The following is a 26,910-nucleotide window of genomic DNA, read 5'->3' on the forward strand; positions in this document are numbered from 1 at the left end:
GCATTTTCACAGATAGATTTCTCCCCTCGATAAACAACTCCCTTACACTTCTATCATGTGTAGTAACACATTGCACATATCCTAATTCCCATGATTACATTATAACAACAAAATATGTCTTTTAAACATTCACAAACCAGAATACTGTGTTCTTCTCTGATGGGTAAGTCTAAGGTCACAGTTACAGTTCTGCATTATAATGCAATTGTAGGAATGTTGGGAGTTACTGTATATGCTGGAGATATGGGGGGGGGGGGGTTAGGTGTTTTCTCTGTTGGAATTTCCTTTTTTAAAACTGTATGTAGGAATTTAGTGGAAAATATGACACATAGACCTTTTAAACCCCTTCTCAAGTCAGACATCAATTCAGGAATGTATTTAAGCATGCAATAACTTTAAGCATATGCTTGAGTCCCAATGATTTCAGTGGGACTTAAGTATATGTTTAAACATGTGCTTAAGTGATTTTCTGATTTAGGGCCTAATATTGTAATGTACATTTGCACATAGACTATTAATTGGGAAGATGACAAAGGAATATATTGAAGGTCAAGTCAATGTTTTGTTTTTGCTGTTGTATACTAAATAAAAGAAAAAGACGGTTACTCACCTTTGTAACTGTTGTTCTTCGAGATGTGTTGCTCATATCCATTCCAATTAGGTGTGCGCGCGCTGCGTGCACGTCCGTCGGAAGATTTTTACCCTAGCAACACTCGGTGGGTCGGCTGGGCGCCCCCTGGTGTGGCACCGCTATGGCACCGAATATATACCCTGCCGACCCATCCGCTCCTCAGTTCCTTCTTTCCGGTTACTCCGACAGTGGGGAAGGAGGGCGGGTTTTGGAATGGATATAAGCAACACATGTCGAAGAACAACAGTTAAAAGTTGAGTAACCGTCTTTTCTTCTTCGAGTGCTTGCTCATATCCATTCCAAGTAGATGAATCCCAAGCCTTACCTAGGCGGTGGGGTCGGAGTGAGATACTGCAGCGTGTAGAACTGCAGAGCTGAAGGCTGCGTCCTCTCTGGATTGTTGCACCAGGGCATAATGGGAAGTGAAGGTATGTACTGAACACCACGTAGCTGCTCGACATATCTCCTGGATGGGTACTCGAGCTAGGAAGGTGGCCGAAGAGGCCTGAGCCCCGGTGGAATGGGCGGTGATATGCCCTGGAGAGACATGAGCTAGGTCATAGCAAGTACGGATGCACGGCGTTACCCATGACGAGATTCTCTGAGAAGAGACGGGTAGGCCTTTCATCCGATCTGCCACTGCCACAAAAAGTTGGGGCGTTTTGTGGAAGGGTCTCATCCGGTCAATGTAGAAGACGAGCGCCCTACAGACGTCGAGGGAATGCAACTGCTGTTCTCTAAGAGATGTATGCGGTTTGGGAAAGAAGACCAGGAGGAATACGTCCTGGTTGAGATGGAAGGCCAAGACTACTTTAGGGAGGAACGCCGGATGTGGACGTAACTGCACCTTGTCTTTGTGTATGGTGGGTCCACCATCAGAGCCCGAAGCTCAGAGATTCTCCTAGCCGATGTGATGGCCACAAGGAAGGCTGTTTTCCATGACAAATACAGGAGCGAGCACGTTGCCAGTGGCTCGAATGGAGGAGTCGTAAGTCTCATCAGGACCAAGTTGAGGTCCCAGGAAGGGGCGGGGCGTCGTAGTAGGGGGTATAGACGCTCCAAACCTTTGAGGAACCTCGAGACCATAAAGTGGGAGAAGACGGAGTAAGTACCTTCTCCGGGATGGAAAGTAGAAATAGCCGCCAAGTGCACTCGCAATGATGAGCTAGCGAGGCCTTGCTGTTTAAGATACCAGAGGTAGTCCAATATAGTGGGAATGGGAACCTCCGTGGGCATTACATTTTGTGTTTGACACCAGCAAGAAAAACGCTTCCACTTGGCCAAGTATGTAGACCGGGTGGAAGGTTTTCTGCTACCCAGGAGTACTTCTCGCACTGGGGCAGAGCAACGTAACTCCGACTGGGTTAACCATGCAGGAGCCACGCTGTGAGATAGAGTGATTGCAGGTCTGGGTGGTGAAGCCTGCCGTGGTCCTGCGTTATAAGATCCTGATGCGGGGGCTGAGGGATCAGGTTGGCTATCAAGTGGTCCAGCAAAGTAGTGTACCAGTGCTGTCGGGGCCACGCAGGGGCGATCAGGATCAGGTGAGCCCTGTCCCTGCGGAGCTTTAAGAGAACCCTGTGCACCAGTGGGAAGGGTGGAAAGGCGTACAGCAGCTGGTTCTTCCACGAGATTAGGAAGGCGTCCGATATCGAGCCCAGGGCTAGACCTTGGAAGGAGCAGAACTTCTGGCACTTCCTGTTGTCGCGGGAAACAAAGAGGTTTATGTGGGGAAAGCCCCACTTCTGGAAGATGGAATGCAGAATGTCTGGGCGAAGCGACCACTCGTGAGACTGAAAGGATCTGCTGAGATGGTCTGCCAGGGTGTTCCGGACTCCCGGGAGGAACGATGCTACAAGGTCTATCGAGTGGGCTATGCAAAATTTCCACAATTGGATCGCCTCCTGACAAAGGGGGGAGGATCGAGTCCCTCCCTGCTTGTTTATGTAGTGTATGGCCGTTGTGTTGTCGGTAAGCACTGAAACACAACGACCTTGCAGATGTTGTAGGAACATCTGGCATGCCAGGCAGACTGCTCACAGCTCCCGGACATTTATTTGCAACGCTAGCTCTTGAGATGACCAGAGGCCTTGCGTGCGACGATGGTCTAGATGAGCCCCCCAGCCGAGAGACGACGCGTCTGTCATTATGGACGCCGAGGGCTGCCTCGGATGGAACGGCAGTCCTGCACAAACCAGGGAGGGTGTTAGCCACCAGTTGAGGGAGTCTAAGATGCTCTGAGGAATGATGACCACCATGTTTATGGTATCTGTGGCTGGACGCTACACTGAGGCGAGCCAGGTTTGAAAGGGACGCATGCGTAGTTTTGCGTGCTTGGTTACAAAGGTACATGCGGCCATGTGACCGAGGAGGCTCAGACAGGTGCAAGCCGAGGTCGTTGGAAAGGTTTGGAGGCTTTTTATAACAGAGACCAGTGCCTGAAACCGGGGCAGTGGCAGGCAGGCTTTTGCGAGTTTGGAGTCCAGAACAGCCCCAATGAATTCTATTCTTTGAATGGGTACGAGAGCAGACTTCTCTAAATTGATCATCAGGGCCAGTCTCTCGAATAGGTCTCTGATGATGGCTACGTGCCGGCTGACCTGGGCCTCGGAGGTCCCTCGAATAAGCCAGTCGTCTAGGTAAGGAAACACATGTATTCGCCGACGATGGAGGAAGGCGGCCACTACTGCCATGCACTTTGTAAAGATGTGAGGGGCCGCAGAGAGGCCAAACAGAAGTACCGCAAACTGGAAATGTTGGCGGTGCACCGTAAACCGTAGGTACCGTCTGTGTGGGGGGTAAATAGCGATATGGAAATATGCGCCCTTCATGTTGAGAGCAGCGTACCAGTCTCTGGGATCCAAGGAAGTGATAATGCTCCCCAGGGATACCATGTGGAACTTCACCTTCTTCAGAAACATGTTGAGTCCTCGCAGGTCCAGGATGGGTTGAAGACCTCCTTTTGCTTTGGGGATTAGAAAATATCGGGAGTAAAATCCCCTGCCCCTTAATTCCTCCGGTACCCCTTCTATAGCTCTGATCGAGTGGAGCGTGCGAACCTCTTGCCAGAGGAATTGCTCGTGAGAGGGGTCCCTGAAGAGGGACGGGGAGGTACCGTGGATTCGCCTTGGGCCTGGTGATATACCCAAGGCGTCCAAAAGGACCACTGATGAGGATCTTGGTCTGGACCTTGAGCCTCATGGAGAACCCGGCTGTGTGTCTCTGAATCAGGATAGGCAGCACTATCAGCGTGCGATGACTCAGAGGCGTGCCTCGATGGCCATGGTGGAGCGGAGACCATTTGAGGATAAGCCCTGTCTCTAGGGTACTGTATTTCATGCCGCACCGGAGAGCGGTACCGGGATCCATACCGGTACCGAGAGCATGATCGGGACCTGCAACCGACGCGGTGCCGGGAGGTCGACCGGGATCTTGACGCTCTATGATGAGAACGGCTGCGGTGCGAACAGTGCCGGGAGCTGGACCAGTGCCTGGAGTATCGGTCCAATGAGTGGGACCTCGAGTGGTGCTGCGAGTGCGACCAGTACCAGGGAGGAGATCGGTACCGGGACTGCGAGCAGCGCCTGGATCTGGAGTGATGATGAGATCGAGAGCGTTGGTGGGACCTCGATCTTGAGTGCTGTCTGCCTGAGGTGCCGATGGAAGGTGGACTTACCATGGCAGGCTTGCCTGTCGATTGAATAACCCGCACCGGCGGTTGAGGCAGGGCGGGCTCCATTAAGGCAATAAGTTCCCTCGCCATAGCGAATGTGTCTGGCGTAGTGGGAACGAGAAGCTCTACCGAGGCATGTGCCGGGGAGCTGTCACGCACTGGACTCGACAGCTCTTGCACGGCCAGAAACAACGGTGCGGAGATTGTCGGCGCCACGGCAGTTAGTGGTGCCGGGCAGCTCGACTTAGATTGCTGCAGATAGTGGGTCCGCAGGAGTTTTAAGCTTCTTGGCACGCGGGGAGAGGGAGCGGTGCCAGGCCGGTTTCTGGGCCGGTGACGGTTGGTGCCGAGCTGTTTTCACAGTGCCAGTGCTCTCTGGTGCCGATGAGGCACTTCTCCCCGGCGCGGATTGTCCGGCAGCCAGTGCCGAAGGTGGAGGAGTGAGGGCTGCCTCCATTAGGAGCTGCTTAAGGCGAAAGCACTGCTCCTTTTTCGTCCGCGGCTTGAACGATTTGCAGATCCGGCACTTGTCCGCAAGATGGGATTCCCCCAAGCACTTGAGGCAGGAGTTGTGGGGGTCTCCCGTGGGCATCGGCCAGCGGCAGGCCAAGCACGGTTTGAAACCCGGTGAGCCAGGCATAGGCCTGGGCACCAGGAGAGGGAAAGGGCTAATCCCCGACCCTCTGAATATATACACTAACTACGTTTACAAAAATCTATTAACTAGAACTACAGAGAATAAACTATATACACAATAAGTATTAGAACGAGCGAAAAGCTAGGGAGGTGGAGATCAGCTAAGCTGCGCTCCACTGTTCCAATGACTGACACGGGCAGTAAGAAGGAACTGAGGAGCAGATGGGTCGGCAGGGGTATATATTCGGTGCCATAGCGACGCCAAGGCAGGGGGCGCCCAGCTGACCCACCGAGTGTTGCTAGAGTAAAAATCTTCCGACAGATGTGCATGCAGCGCACACACACCTACTTGGAATGGATATGAACAAGCACTCGAAGAAGAACATATGAATATTATTTTCCTAAAAGAGGTGAAATACTGTATATAGTAGGAAGGATCAATCTCTGGAAGATTAAATGTGTATCAGAGATCTAAAAATGCATAGAAAAGCCCTAAAAACAGAGTAGTTCCATTTCATTTCATTTGCTATGTATTCTGTGATTCATTTGCTTATTATTTTAATTTAAAAGCTGCATTTAAAAAAAAACATAATTTTAATAATTTTTGAACAGCATAAATTAGAAACAGCAGACTGTATCATTCTGATACTTCACTGCAGACCATATCATTCTGAAGACACCTTTGGAAACTTGGTTTAAACGACTTCTTCAGCGTGGAGAAAATCTATGGCCAAGGTAAGGAGCATGGACACAATCCAGTTTTCTTGGGTCCTTTCCAGTGATCTAACCATAAGACTATCATCCAGAACAAACAGCATCTGATCATGTAATTACAGTCTGTATCATTCATCTACATGTCCAACAGTGCTTTGTAGATAGAAGTATTCATAAGCAGCTCCATTTTACATAGAGTGTAGCCAAGCACATAGATTTGGTTTAATATTTTCCTAAGGGGACAAAAACATACCTGCTTTTACATGTCTTGTACTCTACTTTAAGAATTGGTTTACAAGACTCAGGTTTTTTCCCATCTCTTTGAATTTTTCCTGTGGAAAGAAAGAAGGTACAAATCTTACTAAAACTTACAATTGCCACCACACTGGATGGTTCTATATATAGCACAATAACTGAACTTTAAAGTCATTGCAAATGGCAGAGTACTAATACCTATTTTCCATTGCAGTTTGGATATTAATTTGTCTGAAATAATTAGATTCCTTTTGCTCTTTTATTCAACATATTTTCTTTCTTCACAGCAAATGCTATTCATAGACTCATAGACTCTAGGACTGGAAGGGACCTCGAGAGGTCATCAAGTCCAGTCCCCTGCCCTCATGGCAGGACCAAATACTGTCTAGACCATCCCTAATAGACATTTATCTAACCTACTCTTAAACATCTCCAGAGATGGAGATTCCACAACTTCCCTAGGCAATCTATTCCAGTGTTTAACTACCCTGACAGTTAGGAACTTTTTCCTAACGTCCAACCTAAATCTCCCTTGCTGCAGTTTAAGCCCATTGCTTCTTGTTCTATCATTGGAGGCTAAGGTGAACAAGTTTTCTCCCTCCTCCTGATGACATCCTTTTAGATACCTGAAAACTGCTATCATGTCCCCTCTCAGTCTTCTCTTTTCCAAACTAAACAAACCCAATTCCTTCAGCCTTCCTTCATAGGTCATGTTCTCAAGACCTTTAATCATTCTTGTTGCTCTTCTCTGGACCCTCTCCAATTTCTCCACATCTTTCTTGAAATGCGGTGCCCAGAACTGGACACAATACTCCAGTTGAGGCCTGACCAGCGCAGAGTAAAGCGGAAGAATGACTTCTCGTGTCTTGTTTACAACACACCTGTTAATGCATCCCAGAATCACGTTTGCTTTTTTTGCAACAGTAGCATACTGTTGACTCATATTAAGCTTGTGGTCTACTATGACCCCATGATCTCTTTCTGCCATACTCCTTCCTAGACAGTCTCTTCCCATTCTGTATGTGTGAAACTGATTGTTCCTTCCTAAGTGGAGCACTTTGCATTTATCTTTATTGAACTTCATCCTGTTTACCTCAGACCATTTCTCCAATTTGTCCAGATCATTTTGAATTTTGACCCTGTCCTCCAAAGCAGTTGCAATCCCTCCCAGTTTGGTATCGTCCGCAAACTTAATAAGCGTACTTTCTATGCCAACATCTAAATCGTTGATGAAGATATTGAACAGAGCCGGTCCCAAAACAGACCCCTGCGGAACCCCACTTGTTATACCTTTCCAGCAGGATTGGGAGCCATTAATACTACTCTCTGAGTACAGTTATCCAGCCAGTTATGCACCTACCTTATAGTAGCCCCATCTAAATTGTACTTTCCTAGTTTATCTATAAGAATATCATGTGAGACCGTATCAAATGCCTTACTAAAGTCTAGGTATATCACATCCACCGCTGTCTTTTTAAATTCTGTTTTAAACATATATGAGCTTAAATGTTGTTTCCCACAAGCAAAACAAATCAAACACGGTCAGAGGCAGAGAGTATTAAATAAAAATTAAATACTTTGGTGCTGAGACAGGCCTCTGATGTAAAATGTAACATAGCTGCTAGTTGATATTGAGAATATTCTGCAGATTAAAGAATACAGGAATCTATACAAGAAATGGCTACGAAGTAGATCGCAGGACCAGATAAAATGAACTTATTATAGATACCTGCAAATAAAATCATCTCTTTCATTCCTTCCCTGCAATATGTTCTTTTTAAAGCATCTTTCTTACCATGTGGGATTGTTATCTGAAATGGTCTGCTAGGACTTTTCAGGTTCCACAGAGTCAAGCTGCCATCAGAGTGACTGCACATGAACTGCTTCCCCTCATGATGCCAGTCAACAGAATGAATAGCCTAAAGAAATGGTAGTGAGAACAAACACAAGAGTCATTACAGAATACACAGTTCACATTAATGAATACAGCTACATTTTAATGTGTGATTTGAGGTTATCCTTATCCAATGGCATCTCAGCAATTGGGTGCCTCTTATTTGTCTGCAATCCACCACCATCAGCACCCCTTTAAAGTACTTTCACTCAAATTGCTCATCAGAGCAAACAAAAGAAGCACCTTCAACTGTACATGCTAACTTAAATGTGTAATAACTTTTCTTAGTGTGTATCATTCTCCACATGCACAGCGAATTTTTTCTGAACAAAATTATTCAGTTTTACTGCAAACACCAGATACACCTGCAAGCACAGAATATGCTAGTGGGTACTTGCTACAAGGGCAGATTTCCAGGGGTACATAGGGTTGAGAGACACCTCACCCACTTGCCCTTAGCTTGCAGATATCTTGTTTCCTGTGGATCAGCTCCCTGAAATCATCAGCTTCTGACAACACAAGCATGGTCCTCCAGGCCTCTGTAGGCCTCATTCTATCTGTACATTTTAGCGATAAGCACACACCAACCCCTGGGTCCTTTGAGCATCCTTCTGGAGTGCCCAGCCCCTGATCCAACGAACACTCCAGAATTCTCGGATCCTCTATTCTCAAAGGAATAATACATCCCAGCTTGCAAGTTTCATTTTAGGATCCTCACTCACTTAACACACACCACTTAGCTATACATATAGTGAAAGCAAGAATAAGATTATTATCAAAGAACAGAGAGTTAAGTGACAGCGAGTGAGAATATTGGAAACAAATGGTACATATAAAACAAAATCACTTAGCTACCAAGGCATTCCTCTATCTTCTAGAGGTTAGCTTATCCCAAGTCCTTTTTGCCAGCATTTTCAACCACATTGGCTGACAACCCTTCTCATAAGATCAAGCCTGCTGGCAGCTTGACCTCAAAGACTGAAGGAATAACTGGGGATTCAGCTGCACCGCAGATATAGTTTCAAAAGTTCATTGTCTTACACCTAACCAGGATAAGACCTGCTGGTTTTGTTTTTTCTCTGCAACCTCAGCAATATATTGATTAGCATTTTACTCAGACTGTAAATGGGTATCCATTCTGAACCAGACAATACTTAATTTGCACATGACCAGCCAGGGAAAGCATCTCTTTCCCTCCTTTCTCCCCCACCTGCCTGGACTATGAGGATTACCTTATGGTGACCCGTCTTAACTCACAGAGCTAGAGAACATGATTTTTAGTATATATGCATAACTCTTCACATATTTTCTCAACATACATCTCACAATAATGATGATGATCAGTGTGAAACAGGCTTTCGTTAGTGACCTAACATGACGTTCTTTGGTGGACTGGTATGTACAGGGGATTCCTGTAACCTTTACTTACTCTGTGCTCTTTGCCAGTTGGGATCAAGAAGTCCTCAGGTAACAAATTTAGATTGTACATAGTGAGCTGGTACAGAGCTGGTGCTTTGATCTTGGTTCCATTGGTTCTGCCTTCTCTGGTTTCAGAGTGAGGAGAATAGGTGGAAGCCAGATCAGAGCTCCTGCTCTCCCTGTTTGTTTTAGACCTGGGGAGGGGTGTGTGTGTGTGAGTGTGTGTGTGTGTGTGTGTGTGAGTGTGTGTGAGAGAGAGAGAGAGAGAAGGGAATCTCCCATTGTCCCTCCCACTGGTCTGGGGTGAGGAGAAGAACATTCTAGTAAGACTCTCCTAGTGAGGTGGCAGACTGCTGATGTGAGCCAACCTGACCTGAACCCAAGAAGGTCGTCGTTTTTTTCCCACACAAGCCAAACTGGACTTTATATTTGTATTCAGTTCTTGCTGGATTGGGTTGGGTTGCAAGGTGCTACCTAGATCCACAAAGGGACTTAGGTGGAAGAGGAAGAGGTGGGTTCCCTTATAACCTTCAGCTCAGTGGTTAGAGAATTCACCCAGGATATGGGAGACCACGGTTTAATTCCTCTCTCTGCCCAATGAGGATAAGGGATTTGAAAAGGGGCATTCCACCTCTCAGGTGAGTGCCCTAACCATTGCACTAGAGAATCATTCTCACTCTCTCCTTGGCTCAATACATATTTAATTGTTTATATAAAGTGGAATGGCTTCAATAGGAGAGACTGAGAGACACTCATATCAGAATATCCCACAGCCCAGTGGTTAGGCCACAGAATATAATATCCCAAATACAGTGTGATGCCCTGTTCCAGGCAGACTATACTTATCTCCAACAGGTATCTGTTTAAAGAGGACTAGTTAACATGAACTAGGTACCTTTTAGTTTGCACTAGCAGCATTTGCATGGGGATTTCCAACGCAGCATGCTAGTGCATGCTTCAAATTACATGCATATAGTCTGAAATGCGGGGCCCTGTAGACATAGCCATAATTAAACTAAACCAAATTAAATCTACTTTAATTCTGAATGAGAGTGTCCATACAGAAGTTTAATGTAGTTTAACTAATCCACTTTAAATGTACACCTTTAGTTCATTCAGATTAATTTTTCTGAGGGCTTGTCCACACAGGGACATCTAGGAAAATTAATCTAAATTAACTAAGGGCATGAATTTGAAGTGGATTAGTTAAACTGCATTAACCCCCCCATGTGAACACCCTCATTCAGAATTAAAGCAGCCTTAATTTGGTTTACCTTAATTACCTTTCAAAGTGAACTAAACTGCATTAAGGGCACTTTAATTCTGAATAAATGCATCTACACAGGGATTTAATGCAGTTTAACTAGTCCACTTCAAATTCACATCTTAAATTAATTTGGAGTAATTTTCCTGTATATCCTTATATAGACTAGCCCTCAGGGTACATCTGCACTGCAATTAAATACACGTGGCTGGTCCATGACAGCTGATTCACGCTTCGGGGTTCAATCTAAGGGGCTGTTTAATTACGGTGTAGATGTTCAGGCTCAGTATGGAATCCAACCTCTGGGACTCTTCCCTTGCACGGAGTTCCATAACCTGGGCTCCAGCCTCAGTCTAAATGTCTACACTACAATTAAATACCCCTTTAGCCTTGGCCCCATGAGCCAGCCGTGGCTGTTTAATTGCAGTGTAGCCATAATCCTTAATGTCCCTGTGTAGACAAGTCCTTGGACATACGAAATAGTAGCAGTTGGAACACAAAACAAAACTCTCTGAAAATTGGGAAATAATTATTTCTGTATTTTTTGTATAAATACATTCCCATGCAAAACTTTAAAAATGATCTTTATGTACACGTTTTAAAAAGAGATAGATTAGAAGTCAGGAGAATCATTTACTATTTATGTAAAAAATTATTTGGAACTTTATGGACTAAACTATGAATTTTTAGCGTCAAGAGAATAGATAGATAGAAAGAACGCTTTCCTGCCTAACCACAAGTAGCCAGATTAGGGCTGATTCCTGTGGAAGAAAACTAAGAAAGGGAGAGGGGCTTATTGTTCCTTTTTCCCTCCACACCCCTAATGCACTTCACATGAGAGCAGTCATCATTTAAGCTTGTATATTTTGGTTTTCATTTCTAAGGTTTACATACTGGAATAATATAAAGATTTTCCTTGCCCTCTTTCTTTCCCATAAAATAGATAAACCAACACGGATTCTGTAAAGGGAAATCCGATCTATTAGGGTTCAGGTGGCACATTGGCAAAATACCATATAAAGGAAAATCTGATGACCTAATTTATTGGATATTTAACAAGTCTCTGAAAAAGTTCTACATAACAGGTTCTGAAGGAAACTAAGTCGTTTGTTGATCTGAAACCGCCTAACCCAACGTTTCTCAAACTGGGGTCCACGGATCCCTGGGGTCCACAAGGGTATCGCAGGGTGTCCACTGGCCCCACTGATCAACTCCTTCCCCTCTCTCCCTCAATTCCTCCCTCTCCCTCCCAGTGCCTCCTGCACGCTGTGGAACAGCTGTTCAGCAGCATGCAGGAGGAGCTGGGAGGGAGGGGGAGAAGTAGGAACGGGGTGCGCTCGGAGGAGGGGCAGAAAGAGGAGGGGCAAGGGTGGAAGGGGGGCAAGAAGAGATGGAGTGGGGATGGGGCTTTGGGGAAAGAGGAGGAATGGGGGCAGGGCATGGGGCTGAGTATGTGGGGGGGCGCGGGGAATCTGCAAAAAATTGTAAATCAAAATGAGAGTCTTTGGGTTGCTAAAGTTTGAGAAGTGCTGCAACTAATTTTAGGGTGCAAGATTAAATTTTGTATCACGTGCTAAGGCATATTACAATGTTTTAAGATATTAAAATAGAAGCTATTAGAGCTGTCATGCAAGTACAGAAACATAAGAGTCTGTATAACAACTAAGGCAGGCTTGGCAATAGGCTGAGGCCTGGTGAGCCTGTTAGTGGTTTTGATAGCTTAAGTAGCGAAGGAGTTAGCATGACTGCTTAACTTGAGGTTTATACAAATTAGCAATGTTTTGTAATATATAGTTTGTAATAAATAAGTTCACCACAGAAGCATAAAATAATGTGTTTTGGGAGGATGTTTTAGTATGTGTAACCATGAGACTAACTGCATTAACATATCGAAAACATTGGGGAATATATTAAGGTGGTACTGACACAAATAGCTTATGACAGCAATCAGAACCCCAATTATATGTTCCCAGAACACCACATATGGAAAAGGGACCAAGTTCTAAGTAAATTTGGTCTCAGAATGTATATTTATGAAAAACAGGGTATAAAAACTGATTCATGAATGTTCATGTGGGACACCAAGAGTGACTGAGTAGGCAGCAGACCAAAACGTCATTTCCTCTTGCAGTGTGCTCCAATGACTGTTTCTTCCACCTTTGTTTCTAATGGGCTGCATTAGGTTCTAAGCCCTGGTCTACACTACAAGTTTAGGTTGAATTTAGCAGCGTTAGATCGATTTAACCCTGCACCCGTCCACATGACGAAGCCATTTTTCTCGACTTAAAGGGCTCTTAAAATCTATTTCTGTACTCCTCCCCAACGAGGGGATTAGCACTGAAATCAACCCTGCTGGGTCGAATTTGGGGTAGTGTGGATGCAATTTGACGGTATTGGCCTCTGGGAGCTATTCCAGAGCGCTCCATTGTGACCGCTCTGGACAGCACTCTCAACTCAGATGCACTGGCCAGGTAGACAGGAAAAGCCCTGCGAACTTTTGAATATCATTTCCTGTTTGGCCAGTGTAGAGAGATGATCAGCAAAGATGATCATGCAGAGCTCATCAGCACAGGGACCATGGAGTCCCAGAATCGCAAATGAGCTCCAGCAAAGCATGGACCAAACGGGAGGTACTGCATCTGATTGCTGTATGGGGAGACGAATCTGTGCTATCCAAACTCCGTTCCAAAAGACAAAATGCTGGAATATTTGAAAAAATCTCCAAGGGCATGAAGGACAGAGGTTATAACAGGGACCTGCAGCAGTGCCACGTGAAACTTAAGCAGCTCAGGCAAGCCTACCAAAGAACCAGAGAGGTAAACTGCCGCTCTGGGTCAGACATGCTGCTTCTATGATGAGCTGCATGCCATTCTAGGGGGTGCCCCTACAACTACCCCACCCTGTGCTTCCCTCCTCCCCAACCCCTCCCGGGTTACCTTGGCAGTTATCCCCCCATTTGTGTGATGAATTAATAAAGAATGCATGAATTTGAAACAACAATGATTTTATTGCCTCTGCAAGCAGAGTTCAAAGGGGGGAGGGGAGAGCGGTTGGCTTACAGGGAAGTAGAGTGAACCAAGGGGGCAGAACAAACAGAACTTTCACACTGTAGCCTGGCCAGTCATGAAACTGATTTTCAAAGCTTCTCTGATGCACAGCGCACTCTGCTGTGCTCTTCTAACTGCTTTGGTGTCTGGCTGCGCATAATCAGTGGCCAGGTGATTTGCCTCAACCTCCCACCCCACCATAAATGTCTCCCCCTTACTCTCATAGATACTGTGGAGCACACAGCAAGCAGTAATAATGATGGGAATATTGGTTTTGCTGAGGTCTAACCAAGTCAGTAAACTGCACCAGCGAGCTTTTAAACATCCAAAGGCACATTCTATAACCATTCAGCACTTGCTCAGCCTATAATTGAACTGCTCCTTACTACTGTCCAGGCTTCATGAGCCATGGGAGCAAGGGGCAGGCTGAGCTAAGTGTAACTGCATGGTGCTTCCAACTGGGAGAGGCAGAGGTAGAAGCCTCCAGCTGGCATGGTATTCCAGGCAGGACTGAATCTCCATTAGATGAAATTTAAAGAAGAGAGTGACCTGGAGTCATTCCCATTTTTGTCCAGATACCCCCGACCGACCTCACCGGTCTGGCCAGGTGCCCCCAAGCAACATAACTGAGGTCAGCCAGAAGCACTCACAGGGTGATGGTTAGCAGTCATATTGCACTGTCTGCCATCTGCAAGGCAAGGCAAGGCAAGGGGATGCTGCTGTGTAGCAATGCTGTACTTCATCTGCCAGCAGAACCCAGAAGACATACGGTGACTGTGAGCTGAGCAGGCTCCATGCTTGCCGTGGTATGTCACCTGCATGGGTAACCCAGGAAAAAAGGCGAGAAACGATTTTTTGCCGTTGCTTTCACGGAGGGAGGGAGCGAGGGGGACCTGAGGACATGTACCCAGAGCCACCCGTGAAAATGTTTTTGCCAGGCATTGGGAGCTCAACCCAGAATTCCAATGAGTGGCAGAGTCTGCAGGAACTGTGGGATAGCTACCACAGTGCAAAAGTCGATGCTAGCCTCGGTACTGTGGATGCACACTGGCGACTTAATGCGCTTAGTGGGGACACACACAATCAACTGTATCAAAACAATTTCTAAAAGATCGACTTCTATTAAATCGACCTAATTTCATAGTGTAGACATACTCTAAGTATGTCAACACTGTGGGATCGCTTTAAGTATGCATGATACAGGGGGTCATTTTGCTAAATTTTTCATACGCTCTTATTTTCCTGTTATTTCAGTTATACTTCTTGTTCTAACTGAATCTCAAAGCCTTGGGGTGTGCTTCACCAATCTGAGTAAAGAAACTGTTATTTGTAATGAGTACATTTGCACCCCGTTCACATATTTATCATTTTGCCTTATGTTCAACAATTTAACGATAATACAAAATTTAACTTCTTATTTTGTCAAACTTAATTCTTAAAATTAAGTAAAATGCATTTTGTCTCAATGCGTTGGCTTCATAATTAAAAAAACAAGTTTAAATATCTAATAACTGATGGATGACTAATTCAATGGAACAGGATGACATTTTCAGCTGTGGCACTCCGTACAAGTTGAAAACATACTGTAAATACACGATAAGGGAAAGCCAAATGTGTACTGGAAAGATTAAACAGGGAGACAATAGAAAGAGAAAATGAGTGCATGGAAAGTAAGAAGCCAAGTATGTTGCTTGAATAATGAGATGATGACTGCATGAGGCAAGGGTGTGAAAATGAAATGACAACAAAAGGATGCAGTTTGGAAGGATGATGGTAAAAAAAAGATGAAAGTTAATGTGTGAACATTAGAAAAAAAAGAATGAGGAAGAAAAATAAGAAACAGACCCACCAAACAACCGAATATGGTAATGTGAGAATATGCCACATCAATCCAAAAAAGGACTGAAAAGAATTATGGCATAGAATTTTTGCTTAGAAAATAATTAAAAGCTAAAGAAGCCCAGAAGCAGAAACATGGAAAATCCCAAAGGAGCAAGTGATGTCCATAAAAGGAGGAACCTGTAGAGATGACATTCTCTTCTCAAGCATCTCGTACAGGTCACTGCCAGAAACTGGACTAGATGGACCACATGTCAATTTAATGACACAATTCCTATGTTCCTAAGCTTGGCTTTGTGAAGCTAAACTATGAAAGCCTTGACAGTAAAATTATCCAGCTATTTTCACCAATAGGAGTCTGGTTTTCTAACATATGTCATACCTGAAGGACCTATTCTTTTTCTGACCGTTTGGATGGCTTGTCATGCCAATAAAGTCTCACCGAATTTAGCTGAATTGATACAGAGTGCTCATCTGCAAAAGGAAATATTGATTTGCACTCAATTCTTCTGTCCATCAGAAGGGAGTACAGTTTCCTCGCCCATCTCTGCCTAATGACCCAGAAGACACTGAACTATTTATTACCTATGTTCCAACAAGGAGATGGCTCACAAGCTGATCCAAAACCACTTAGGTCTCGTGGGATTCCTGTCCATCTCACACTAAGAAATACAAGACCCAAGGATGAGAATCCTGCCCGTACAATTTTTAGAGTTGAGAACGCTCCCCACAACTATTTAGGTATTCTTCATACATTTTTTAAAAAAGGGAGGGGGGGTGAAAAAACAGTTCCTGCATGGATCTTCTCCCAGAAATCTCCTTTTATCTCTTTCTGTTACCCATGAGCTGTATTTGTATTTCTCTGAATTGGGTTACCCAGTCAGTTTAAGATGAGGGCTGTGTTTTGCAAGAAATAGTGGTCTAGTAGATATGTAAGAATATATCATACTGAAACCAACTGCTACTCAGCCTCTAGGTCTTTGTGTAATATATAAAACCTACGTAATAACTTGCCTTTGATATTAACTAATGAAGTAGAAGTATCCAGTAATGATAACAATGAAGTGTAATTCCTAAACACAGTTGTAACTAGAGCTGTAACTTTTCTTAGGCAAAAATGTAGATGTGACAAAACCAAAAAATTCTCATCAGTTACACTAAATTGTTCATGCTTTAAAAAAAAGCAAAAGACATTCCAAAAAAGTGAAAATGAAATATTTCATTTTTTCAGTTTGAGATTCTTTTTAGAAATTTTCTTCCATTGTATTTTTAAAATTTTTTGATCCAAAACTATTTTTTTTTAATTTTTCAGATTTTCCAGAGAACCCAAAAAATCAGTTATTCACACAGCTCTTGTTGTAACACATGCAGGCTTGGTGTGGTGTTCTGTCCCCCTCTAGTGGTAGGTAGGCCATACAGCAGTTGATGAGTCTGCTCCAGCACTGGCTAGGAGAGCGGGGTCTTTTAGCTCAAGCAGTAATACCACATGCATTCAGACTCAGAGTTCCCAGGTTTTGATACTTGCTGCCAATGGGGCATGGTTTTAAGAAGTATTATGGTATATTGCATTTCCAAAACTAACCGTACCTTTCAGATATATCTTCTGCTTCTTAAAACATTACCAAATTGTCCTTTACTCTGAATGAGTGAGAAATACTTACCTCATCATAGTAAACTCTTAAATCTGCTCTTTTTGATCGCAAGTCCCAGAGTACTACCGTCCCATTTTCATAGCCTATTAATAGCTGGGGAAAAAAAGAAACATGATTATCTTCTCAACTCTAAAATACATTTAAAAATATTTAAGCATTCTATGATTTTGTATTTTTTTTCTAAAATTAAGTTTCAGTTTTGGTGGAAACAATTACTCCTCAGACAGAAAATTATTCTTTTAGTGAGGGAACAAACTTGGGCATGGATGGTAAGACATAGTTAAAATTACGTTTATTAGAATAATTTGGCAGAGATGTGGTGCACAAAGCCACATTTCTGAACATGATGGTCACATTTTAATGGTCAATACACCCCACAGTAGGAAAATCAGAGTGGCATGTTGGTTTGTGATGACCTTTGTGAGGTTCTCTGAGAACTCTGATCATCCTTGGGAAGTTCACCTGGATATTGATGAGCTTGACAAAGTTTGCCTGGCCACTGGTTCAGCTACATTCAGTGCTACTTCTTGTTCAGCCAATTGCTCAAATAAACAAGTTTGTTTACATTTACAGGAGATAATGCTGCCAGCTTCTGATTTAGAATGTCACCAGAAAGTGAGAACAGGTATTTGCATGGCACTTTTGTAACCAACACTGCAAGGTGTTTAGGTGCCAGATATGCTAAACGTTCGTATGCCCCTTCATGCTTCATCCACCATTCCAGAGGACATGCATCTCTGGACATACATCAAGAGACATATGAATCTTTAGTCCATCTGGTATGTAAATATCTTGCAACGCCGGCTACAACAGTGCCATGAGAACGCCTGTTCTCATTTTCAGGTGACATTGTAAAGAAGAAGCAGGCAGCATTACCTCCTGTAAATGTAAACAAACTTGTTTGTCTGAGCAATTGGCTCAACAAGAAGTAGGACTGAATGGACTTGTAAGCTGTAAAGTTTTACACTGTTTTATTCTTGAATTGGTTTTTTTGTACATAATTCTACATTTGTAAGTTCAACTTTCATGATAAAGAGATTGCACTACAGTACTTTTATTAGGTGAAGTGAAAAATACTATTTCTTTTGTTTTTTACAGTGCAGATATTTGATATAAAAATAAATATAAAGTGAGCACTGTACACTTTGTATTCTGTGTTGTAATTGAAATCAGTATATTTGAAAATGTACAAAACATCTACAAATAAATAATGTAATTTTAAAAAAATTAATAATTTAAATAATTTAAATAAATGGTGTTCTTTTATTGTTTAACAGTGCAATTAATCACAATTAATTTTTTAATCACTTGACAGTTCTACTTAAGACATAACCTATAAGAAGATGATGGTACCTCTGCACCACATATAATTTACTCTGTTATTCCATGTGGCAGCCAATAATCTAAGTGTCACTATGTAAGATGGTAGCATTTCTACACAGAAATCCTCCTGTGTCCAGTTCAAGAAATTATAGCAATAACAAGAAAAGAGAAAAAGGTTAGTTTCATGGCATATATATGAATGCAATTTTGAAACCATTGTTCTGTGAAGAAGAGAAGGTGGGAGAGGCTGGCATCTTTACATGGCAGAGTTACAGTACTTTGGGTACTCTGTGAACTTCTATACTTTGAAATGTTTGCATGTTTTGGAATGTTATCATTTGTCTTTAACGTTTATTTATGTTTTACAATATTATATTCTTTTAAGTTACTTGTAAACATGATTCTGAATTTCCTAGTTTTCTAATAATTATCATAGATTTTAAGGCCAGAAATGATCATTATGATCATCTAGTCCAGGGGTTCCCAAACTTGGTTCGTGGCTTGTTCAGGGTAAGCCCCTGGCGGGCCATGAGATGCTTTGTTTACCTGAGCATCCACAGGTACGGCCGCTCGCCGCTCCCAGTGGCCACAGTTCACTGTTCCCAGACAATGGGAGCTGCAGGAGGCAGCTGGCCATACCTGTGGAAGCTCAGTTTAAACAAAGCAGCTCCAGGCCCGCCAGGGGCTTACCTTGAACAAGGCGTGAACCCAGTTTGGGAACCCCTGATCTAGTCTGATCTCCTGCATAACACAGGCCAAAGAACCTCACCCAGTAATTTCTGCATCAAATTTCTGTTTGAGTATAGCATATATATTTTAGAAAGATATCCAGTCTCGATTTAAAGACTGCAATTGATAGGAGAATCCACCACATCCCTAAGTAAGTTGGTTCCAAGGGTTAATTATCCTCACTGTTAAAAATTTGCTTCTTATTTCTAGTTTAGACTGGCCTTGCTTCAGTTTCCAACTACTAGATCTCATTATGCTTTTTTCTGTTATCAGAAATCTCTTTCCCATGCAGGCATTTGTAGATACACCTCTACCTTGATATAATGCAACCTGATATAACACGAAATAACAGTGCATTGCAGTGGATCAAAGCAAATTCGATATAACGCGGCTTCACCTATAACGCGGTAAGATTTTTTGGCTCCCAAGGACAGTGTTATATCAAGGTAGAGGTGCACCTCTTAACCTAAATGAAATAAATTGAGATTCCATAGTTGTTCATCAAAGTTTTCCAGACCTCAAATAATTTTTGTAGCTCTTTTCTAACCCTTTCCAATTTTTCAACATCTTTTTGCAAATGTGAGCACCAGAATGGAATAGTATTCTAGTGATAGTCTCACTACTGCTGTATATAGTGTTAATACAACCTCCCTACTCTTGCTTGATATTCCCCTGCTTGTACATCCCCTGGAAGGAGGAGACATATCATGGGGAGGGCGTGTTTGTTGGGGAAGGGATGAAAGAAAGATAGTCCAGGGAGGAGAAGTTATGTGGAGGAAGGAGAAGGAAGGGTATGGCAGAGTAAGGCTTTTCCACACCTAATTCTCTTTTGGTAGAAAGTCTTTTGACAGCAGCATCTTTAATTTACAGTAGGACTGGGTGGCTGAAAATTAGGGAGCTGCAATCAGCTTCATGTCAGGTCCTCTTCTCCACTGCCCTTAAGATATGTATGCATACAGTGGAGTACTGAGGCTTATATGTCTAAATATGTATACACCAGCAGGTTGTGAGGATGAACGTTGACAGCCACTCAGAACACTCTTGTGGGTGCTGTTGGGCTAAGGGTATATCACTCTGTACTAACCGAGATGGTCTCCCCCATTGAACCTAAGACACTTCCTGTATTTTGAAGGCCCTGACCAGTCTTGAGACTTTAAAGCACGGATTATACTTCTCCCAAGATGAAGTTAATTTCTGCCCCCAGCACTTGTAACAATTCTATAGCCTTCATTCCCAGAGGAAATTGGATCTCATCCTGGAGCAATCTACTGTGAGAAGGATTTCTAAGGGGGAAGGTGGGGTTGGTATGACCTCAACATTTTCAGCTGAAAACTATGATGGATTTGGAAACCCTTTGAAGAAGAAGAGTAAAAATAATAGTCTTCTCTGTCCTATTAAAAACAGAACTGTTGCTTTTTACAGAATGATTGACACAACCTCATTACTATAGCTGTTAATCTGGTTACAGAATTTCAAAATTTATAGGGCCTGTGAATGACAATGTCTAAGGAACTAATCACTGTGTTCAACATATTATTAGAGGCTCTCATTGAATATCTTACAACCTCCTGACTTTTCCTCATGCACTATAATTCCACAATATACAAGTGACGAAGAGATTCTCCCTCCCACACCCCATTTTCCAATGTTGAACCACACTACTACTTAATCGTTTATAGGACTTTACCAGTGCTTAATTTGCAATGAAACAGTTACCAGGGCACAAGTAATTTTTTTACATTCATAACTGATGCAGCAAGCCCAGAGGTGCCAGGGCTATGAACTCCCAAGCCTAGAGGTGCCAGGGCTCAGCCCTGGCACAGATTAAGCATAGGACTGTACCCTGTGGTCATGACGTTTTTTTTCCTTGCATGAAGGAAGATTTTCAAAAGCCTTTTGAAAGTCTAAAATAAATTAATCAATCAATCACCACATCATTTGCACAACTTTTTCAAATAATTCTATCTGGTTAGATAATTTATTCCTACAGAAACCATGCTAGTTCACCAATATCACATAATACTCATTTAGTGAAGGAGATCCTAAATTTTAATAATTTTCACCACTATTTTTCCCAGTACTGAGGAACGGGTCATCCCAGTTTATAATTCCCAGAATAATAATATATTTCATTTTTTAAATGCTGGGTGTACAACTGACTATCTTCCAGTCCTCTAGTACAGCATTTATTTAGGTTTTTCCATCACCTGTTTTAGACTCTAGGCACTTCACATTGTTAAAAATACAAAGTTCAATATAAAATTTAAAAAATACCATATACTTTGCTTAATTAATGGACTATCCCTATGGACGATGGTAACAGCATCAACTGGCCATCCATATCCCAACAACCCAACACCCAAACCAGAAATGTACACTTAGACCCCACTAGACCATCAATCCACCTTTACCCCAAATGCTTGTAAAATGGAGTAAACAACATATTTTTGTCAGTAGTTCATCTACTTCGTTACTTCTTTCAGAATAGTCACATTAATATAATCTAAACTCATTTAAGCCTGGGTCTAAATTACACACCATTACAGGCCTTATTACTTTTTATTTAAATGATCTCAGTTTAGTTTTTAACTAAACTTTGACTTTCAGTGGGAGCTGGGCACCTAGCTGCCATCTGGGTCTTTTAAAAATCTCCCTGTAAAAATCCAATTTCTTTTGAAGCTGGTTATGTGTTTTGCCTATGAGAACAAATATAGTGTGTTCTTTCTGGTTATGTTCTCTCTCCTTTCTCCAAGCTCTCCAATCCCTTATAGTTCTCTCTACCTTCCACACCATACCCAGGGGCGGCTCTAGACATTTCGCTGCCCCAAGCACGGCGGCATGCTGCGGGGGCGCTCTGCCGCAGGAGGTCCACCGGAGCCCTGTCTGCCACCCTCCCGGCGACCGGCAGAGCGCCCCCCACGGCATACCACCCCAAGCACATGCTTGGTATGCTGGGGCCTGGAGCAGCCCCGACCATACCACATATGAAGTTGGTATGAAATAGCATAAAAGCAACTTTATCTAAGAAAAATACTGATTTTTTTAAGTCAAATGGAGAAGACTAGTCACAGTCTATTATTCTTTTTGAATTATTGCATAACTGTGGAAAATGTCTATATTCTATAATACTCACTTATAAAATCACAGGGATTTATCGACACACTGCAAGTACCAACTCCTGCATGCATAGGTAGGGCTGAATTTCCTGCTAAATCCCAAAGAACACATGCAAGAACACAATAACATGCAAGACAACAACTTAAAACCACCATAAAGATACAACACTATACATTGGTGGTGGTATTGTCTACACTGCTCATTACAATTTCCCCTCCTCTAACGGAATATAAATTTAAAACAGAAACTCTTATGATTCCAGACAGTCTGCCATCCCCACAGGTTCCATGTTGATCTACCCACTCAAGTCCGTTATTAATGGAGACATCACTCATAATTTGATTTAGCTTATTAGTGAATGCAGGTTCATGTGCTCAGGTTATATCTGTTGTGGACAGATTGTCTGTTGAGGACTGCAGTCTCTTGCGATTCTGAGCGTACCCTGGCAATTCCACCTTCACAACTGGTCTCCCATTACGAGACACAGAAACATGCTGAGGTACCTCCGAATCCTCCTGTGCATTCCTCTGGGATGATTGTTCAACATCCTCAGTGTCTGCCCAACCCCTCCTTTCAATGAATCCGTGCACCAGTTCTCAAGGCACTATAAAGGAGCGAGCTCTTGCTTTTTGTATCAGCAAAGATAAGTTGTTTAATTTTTAAATTGCCATGTAAGGTCCCCTCCAAAAAGGACTATAGGATTTTTTCAAGGCTGCTTTTTCCTGTTGCATAGCTACACCTTCCCTCCTTCCTGGATGGCCACATAATTCTTTTTCCTGGTATCTTAGGACTGACATGCTCATTTCTGGCACATCTGTTCCTCCACCTTTTGAAATGCTGTCCTCAGGCCACCGATATAAGTCTTCGCTGTGTGTCTCACCCACAGGTGCCAGTTTCTTCTGGGCCCTGGGGGTGCTTAACCCCCCTGTTCCACTACCAGCCCCACCCCCACCTGACCCCTTCCTCTAAGCCCCTACCCCATCTCTTCCTGCCCACACTCCACCCCAAAACCCCTGCTTCGCCTCTCCAGCCCCATCCTCCGAGAGTGCCGCATCCTTGCTCCTCCCGTCCAAGCTTCCTGCATGCTGTGAAACAGCTGATCGTGGCAGGTGGGAGGTGTTGGGAGGGTAGGGGAGGAGTTGATTGGCGGGGCCACCAGTGGGTGGGAGGTACTGGAGGGGATGGTGGGAACTGGCTGCCAGTGGGTGCTAAGCATCGACAATTTTTTTCCATGGGTGCTCCACCCTGGAGCACCCAGGGAGTTGGCACCTATGCTTTCACCTGTGAAGGTGCAAGGGGCCTTATCAGTTCTTGATGCCAGAACATGAAGTCCCATGGAAGCATGGATTTGTGGAGTCAATAAACAATCTCATAAGGGAAGTAACAGATAGTTGAGTGCTGGCTGGTGTTTTATGCAAAGACAACAAAAGCTCTTGTACAAACTGGGTCTCGTTGGTCTTCACTAACTAATACTCTAAGCATAGAACCAATGGTGCAGTTTACTCTCTCTACTTCTCCATTAATTGCAGAGTGGGCTACACTGGTCCTCACCTTAGTTACCTGGAGTTGCTAGCTGACAAACCTCGTGTAATAACTGTGATTCAAATTCTTTCCCCTGATCACTGAAGATGCAGCTTGGTTGGCCAAACTTAAACACTATGTGTTTCATCAATGCAGCCATGACTTTATCAGTCTCTTTATCCTTCAGGGACTGCTCCACCACATGTTTTGGGAAAGCGTCATAGACTGCCAGCAAATTCTGATTTTCAGTTGGTGTTTCTGATAATGGGCCTTTCAAGTCAATCTCTATGAACCCCCAGGTCTTACTAGATTGAGCCATTCCCACTTCTCTCTTTGCAGGTGCTCTCCTTTCTTGACAGGTAAGAGAGAGGAAAGTATCTAGGCATTAACATCTGCAGCCATGCCCAGCCAACAAATCTGTTGGATACTTGGCTCAGTGTCTTTTCATACCTCAGGTGACCTGGTGCTTGGTTATCACTGAAGACACTCCAAGACTACTTGAAGACACTCCAAGCTTGCTGGCAATACAACCCTCTTAACTTCTTTGTCCCTTGTATTCACACCTGACATACTACTGCAATAATTTGTGTACAAAATATGCTTTATGAGGTGATATTTGAAAACTAACAACACACTGGTCAATAGCATCATTGTAATATATATGTAACAATGCTGTATGTGGAATTACGGATACTCGATCATATTATACTTTAAAGTTTGTGACCTAGGCTATGTCTACACTAGCACTTTTGTCTGTCAGTGAAAAAAACATCCCCCTGATTGTCATAAGTTTCACCAACAAAAGCACTGGTGTGGACAGCGCTATGCTGGCAGGAGATGCTCTCCTAACAACATAGCTACCACAGTCCGTTGGAGGTGATTTAATTATGTTGACAGGAGAGTTCTCTCCCATCACATAGAGCGACTACACAGGAGACCTTACAGCAGTGCAGTTGCAGCGGTACAGCTGTGTCGCTGTAAGGTCTGTAGTGTAGACACAGCCTAAAAGGGGTTTAAATCAGGTATGTCAGGGGAGTTGATTAACAGGTTTTCTCCGGAAAAAGGAAAGCTGCTGGCACCTCAAACCATGTGTGGCCCAAATTAGTTTTTGTCAGAGATTGCAGCAGGAAGAGATCATTTGCATAGTAGCTACCATCAGTGGAGAGGAATCAGGAGACAAACCAGAAGCCTTATCTTCCACACCTCATGGCTCCTTTGCTCAGCATGAACTAATGAACTTTACCTGGGAGTACCCATCAAAGAATACATTTCAAAGGTTCACTGAACTATAACGAGAGAGGGAAGCAAATCCTAAGTTAACCTTCTTTTTAAGGAGACTAAGAAACCTAGCAGTTTGATCTCTGTGATGGGTCCTGGCCAATAAAAAGATGGAAAGATGACTGTGGCTTAGAGAAAAAACATCTTGAACAAAATCTGTATTTTACTAGATTACCGTATATACTCGATCATAAGCCGATTTGTTTATAAGCCGACCCCCCCTAAAATGGGTAAGTAAAAATGGAAAATGTTTATGACTCATTCATAAACCGACCCTATAATTCAGGGGTCAGCATACTTTGACTCCCGGGCCATCAGGATAAGCCGCTGGTGGGCCGAGATGATTTGTTTACCTCGAGCGTCCACAGGCACAGAGGTAAACCTAAGTAAACAAAGTGTCCCGGCGCGCCAGCTGCTTACCCTGCCGGGCTGGGACAGCAACTGGTGGGGAAATTTTTTGGCGGGGAGAAGCTGGGAATCAGGGGAGTAACCCTGTGATCGCCCCCCACATGACCCCACCCTTAGCCGGGGACCCCCACACTTTCCCCATCCCATCCCTTCCTACCTTACCTGGGGAGGGCCAGGGGAGGATGTCTCTGCCTAGCTGGAGCTGCTCCAGCAGGATGGGCAGCGCAGCCACAGCATGTTCCAGCGGGCTGGGCTGCGTGGCGTGGCCACAGTCTGCAGCCCCGGAGCAGCAGCTGCTTTTGAGGCTGGGGGGAGAGCAGCATGGCCAGAAGTGGAGAGACTCTGGCCCTGCCTCTTCCCTTCTGGCTCTGCTCGCTGTGCTGTCTCTCCTTGCTCCCTCTGTTGGGGGGAAGAGCTGTGTCTCATCTCTCCCTCTTTCTACACCCGTTCATAAGCCGACTCCCTTCTCTGGTGCTTCCCTTTTTTACTAAAAAAATTAGGCGTATGAACGGTAAGTTTTAGATCTTTAGATGCCTGTTTTCACTTTTATCTACTTTTAAGGATCGCTACTTTAATGTCTTTTACCTGGTATAACTTACTCCATGCTCTTTTGTTAATAAAATTGTTTTGTTTTCATTATAAATCATGAGTTCTAGATAAGATCAGTACAGTGTGTGCTTCTATTAAGCTGACAGGTTAGAAAGTTACACGGTCTCTGTAGAGGCAGCAAGCCTAATACTTTTTCTGTGAGGGACCAATGAGAGAGACAGGACCCTGCATGAAAATGATTTTGGGGCAAATTCAAGGCTGGAATGCTACTAATGTCAGCCTGTGAGGCGGATCCAAATTGGACATAGCCATGGCGAGGCTTGCGGGCCACTGGCAGGCTGTTGGGGGTCAGAGCTCTGAACTAATGCTGCATAGCCACAAGATACCTAAGGTTACAAGGCAGATGTTGACTGAATCCTTTACTGGCCTGGGTGAACCCCAAAACATCACCTTGGCATAGTTGGCAGGATTTACACAGTTTGTTGGTTAACTGAGGTTCACACTTGCAGCACTGATAAACTGGCTTTAAGTGATTCACAAATCAGAAGATTGAGAACAGATTAAAGAGAAGTTACAGTTTCATTATTTTTTGTTTGTTTCAAGTAAGGAAATAGAAAAAGAATAAAATATAAACATTACTGTTAGTGAAGCAACCACAAAGTTCGAAGTGGCTAGGGTGGAGAATGACAGAATAAAAGAGGAGCATAAACACCAAAAATAGTTAGATAAGGAGAAAGGCAAAGAGCGTAAACACCAAAAATGAGAAGCTGCCTAGAGAGCTAAAGAACAAGAAGCAGCACACTGGTGGGCCGTGGAAGCTGAGAGGCAAAGGATACCCAAGAGGAGAAGAAAGCAGCTGCACACCAATCATCGCTGGAACTGAAAGCGAAGATATCCAAGAAAATGAGAAGGAAAGGCTGTATGCCCAGAGCATAATGGACAGGGAGGAGCAGATCCCACA

At 43.7% G+C, this 26,910-nt stretch overlaps 1 protein-coding gene across 6 annotated transcripts in view; it reads right to left on the minus strand.

The window, feature by feature from the left end:
- STXBP5L (syntaxin binding protein 5L) overlaps positions 1 to 26,910 on the minus strand; it is a 434,978-nt gene that overhangs the window by 151,273 nt on the left and 256,795 nt on the right. For all 6 annotated transcript variants that reach the window (XM_050956804.1, XM_050956783.1, XM_050956794.1 and 3 more), the window contains 3 exons: positions 17,034 to 17,117; positions 7,705 to 7,828; positions 5,908 to 5,986 (listed from right to left, as the gene is read on the minus strand). In XM_050956804.1, the coding sequence (XP_050812761.1) occupies positions 5,908 to 5,986; positions 7,705 to 7,828; positions 17,034 to 17,117 (287 nt within the window). The remainder of the gene's footprint in view (positions 1 to 5,907; positions 5,987 to 7,704; positions 7,829 to 17,033; positions 17,118 to 26,910) is intronic.

Source organism: Gopherus flavomarginatus, chromosome 1 (assembly GCF_025201925.1).
Source record: "Gopherus flavomarginatus isolate rGopFla2 chromosome 1, rGopFla2.mat.asm, whole genome shotgun sequence".
NCBI classification, from domain to species: Eukaryota; Metazoa; Chordata; order Testudines; family Testudinidae; genus Gopherus; species Gopherus flavomarginatus.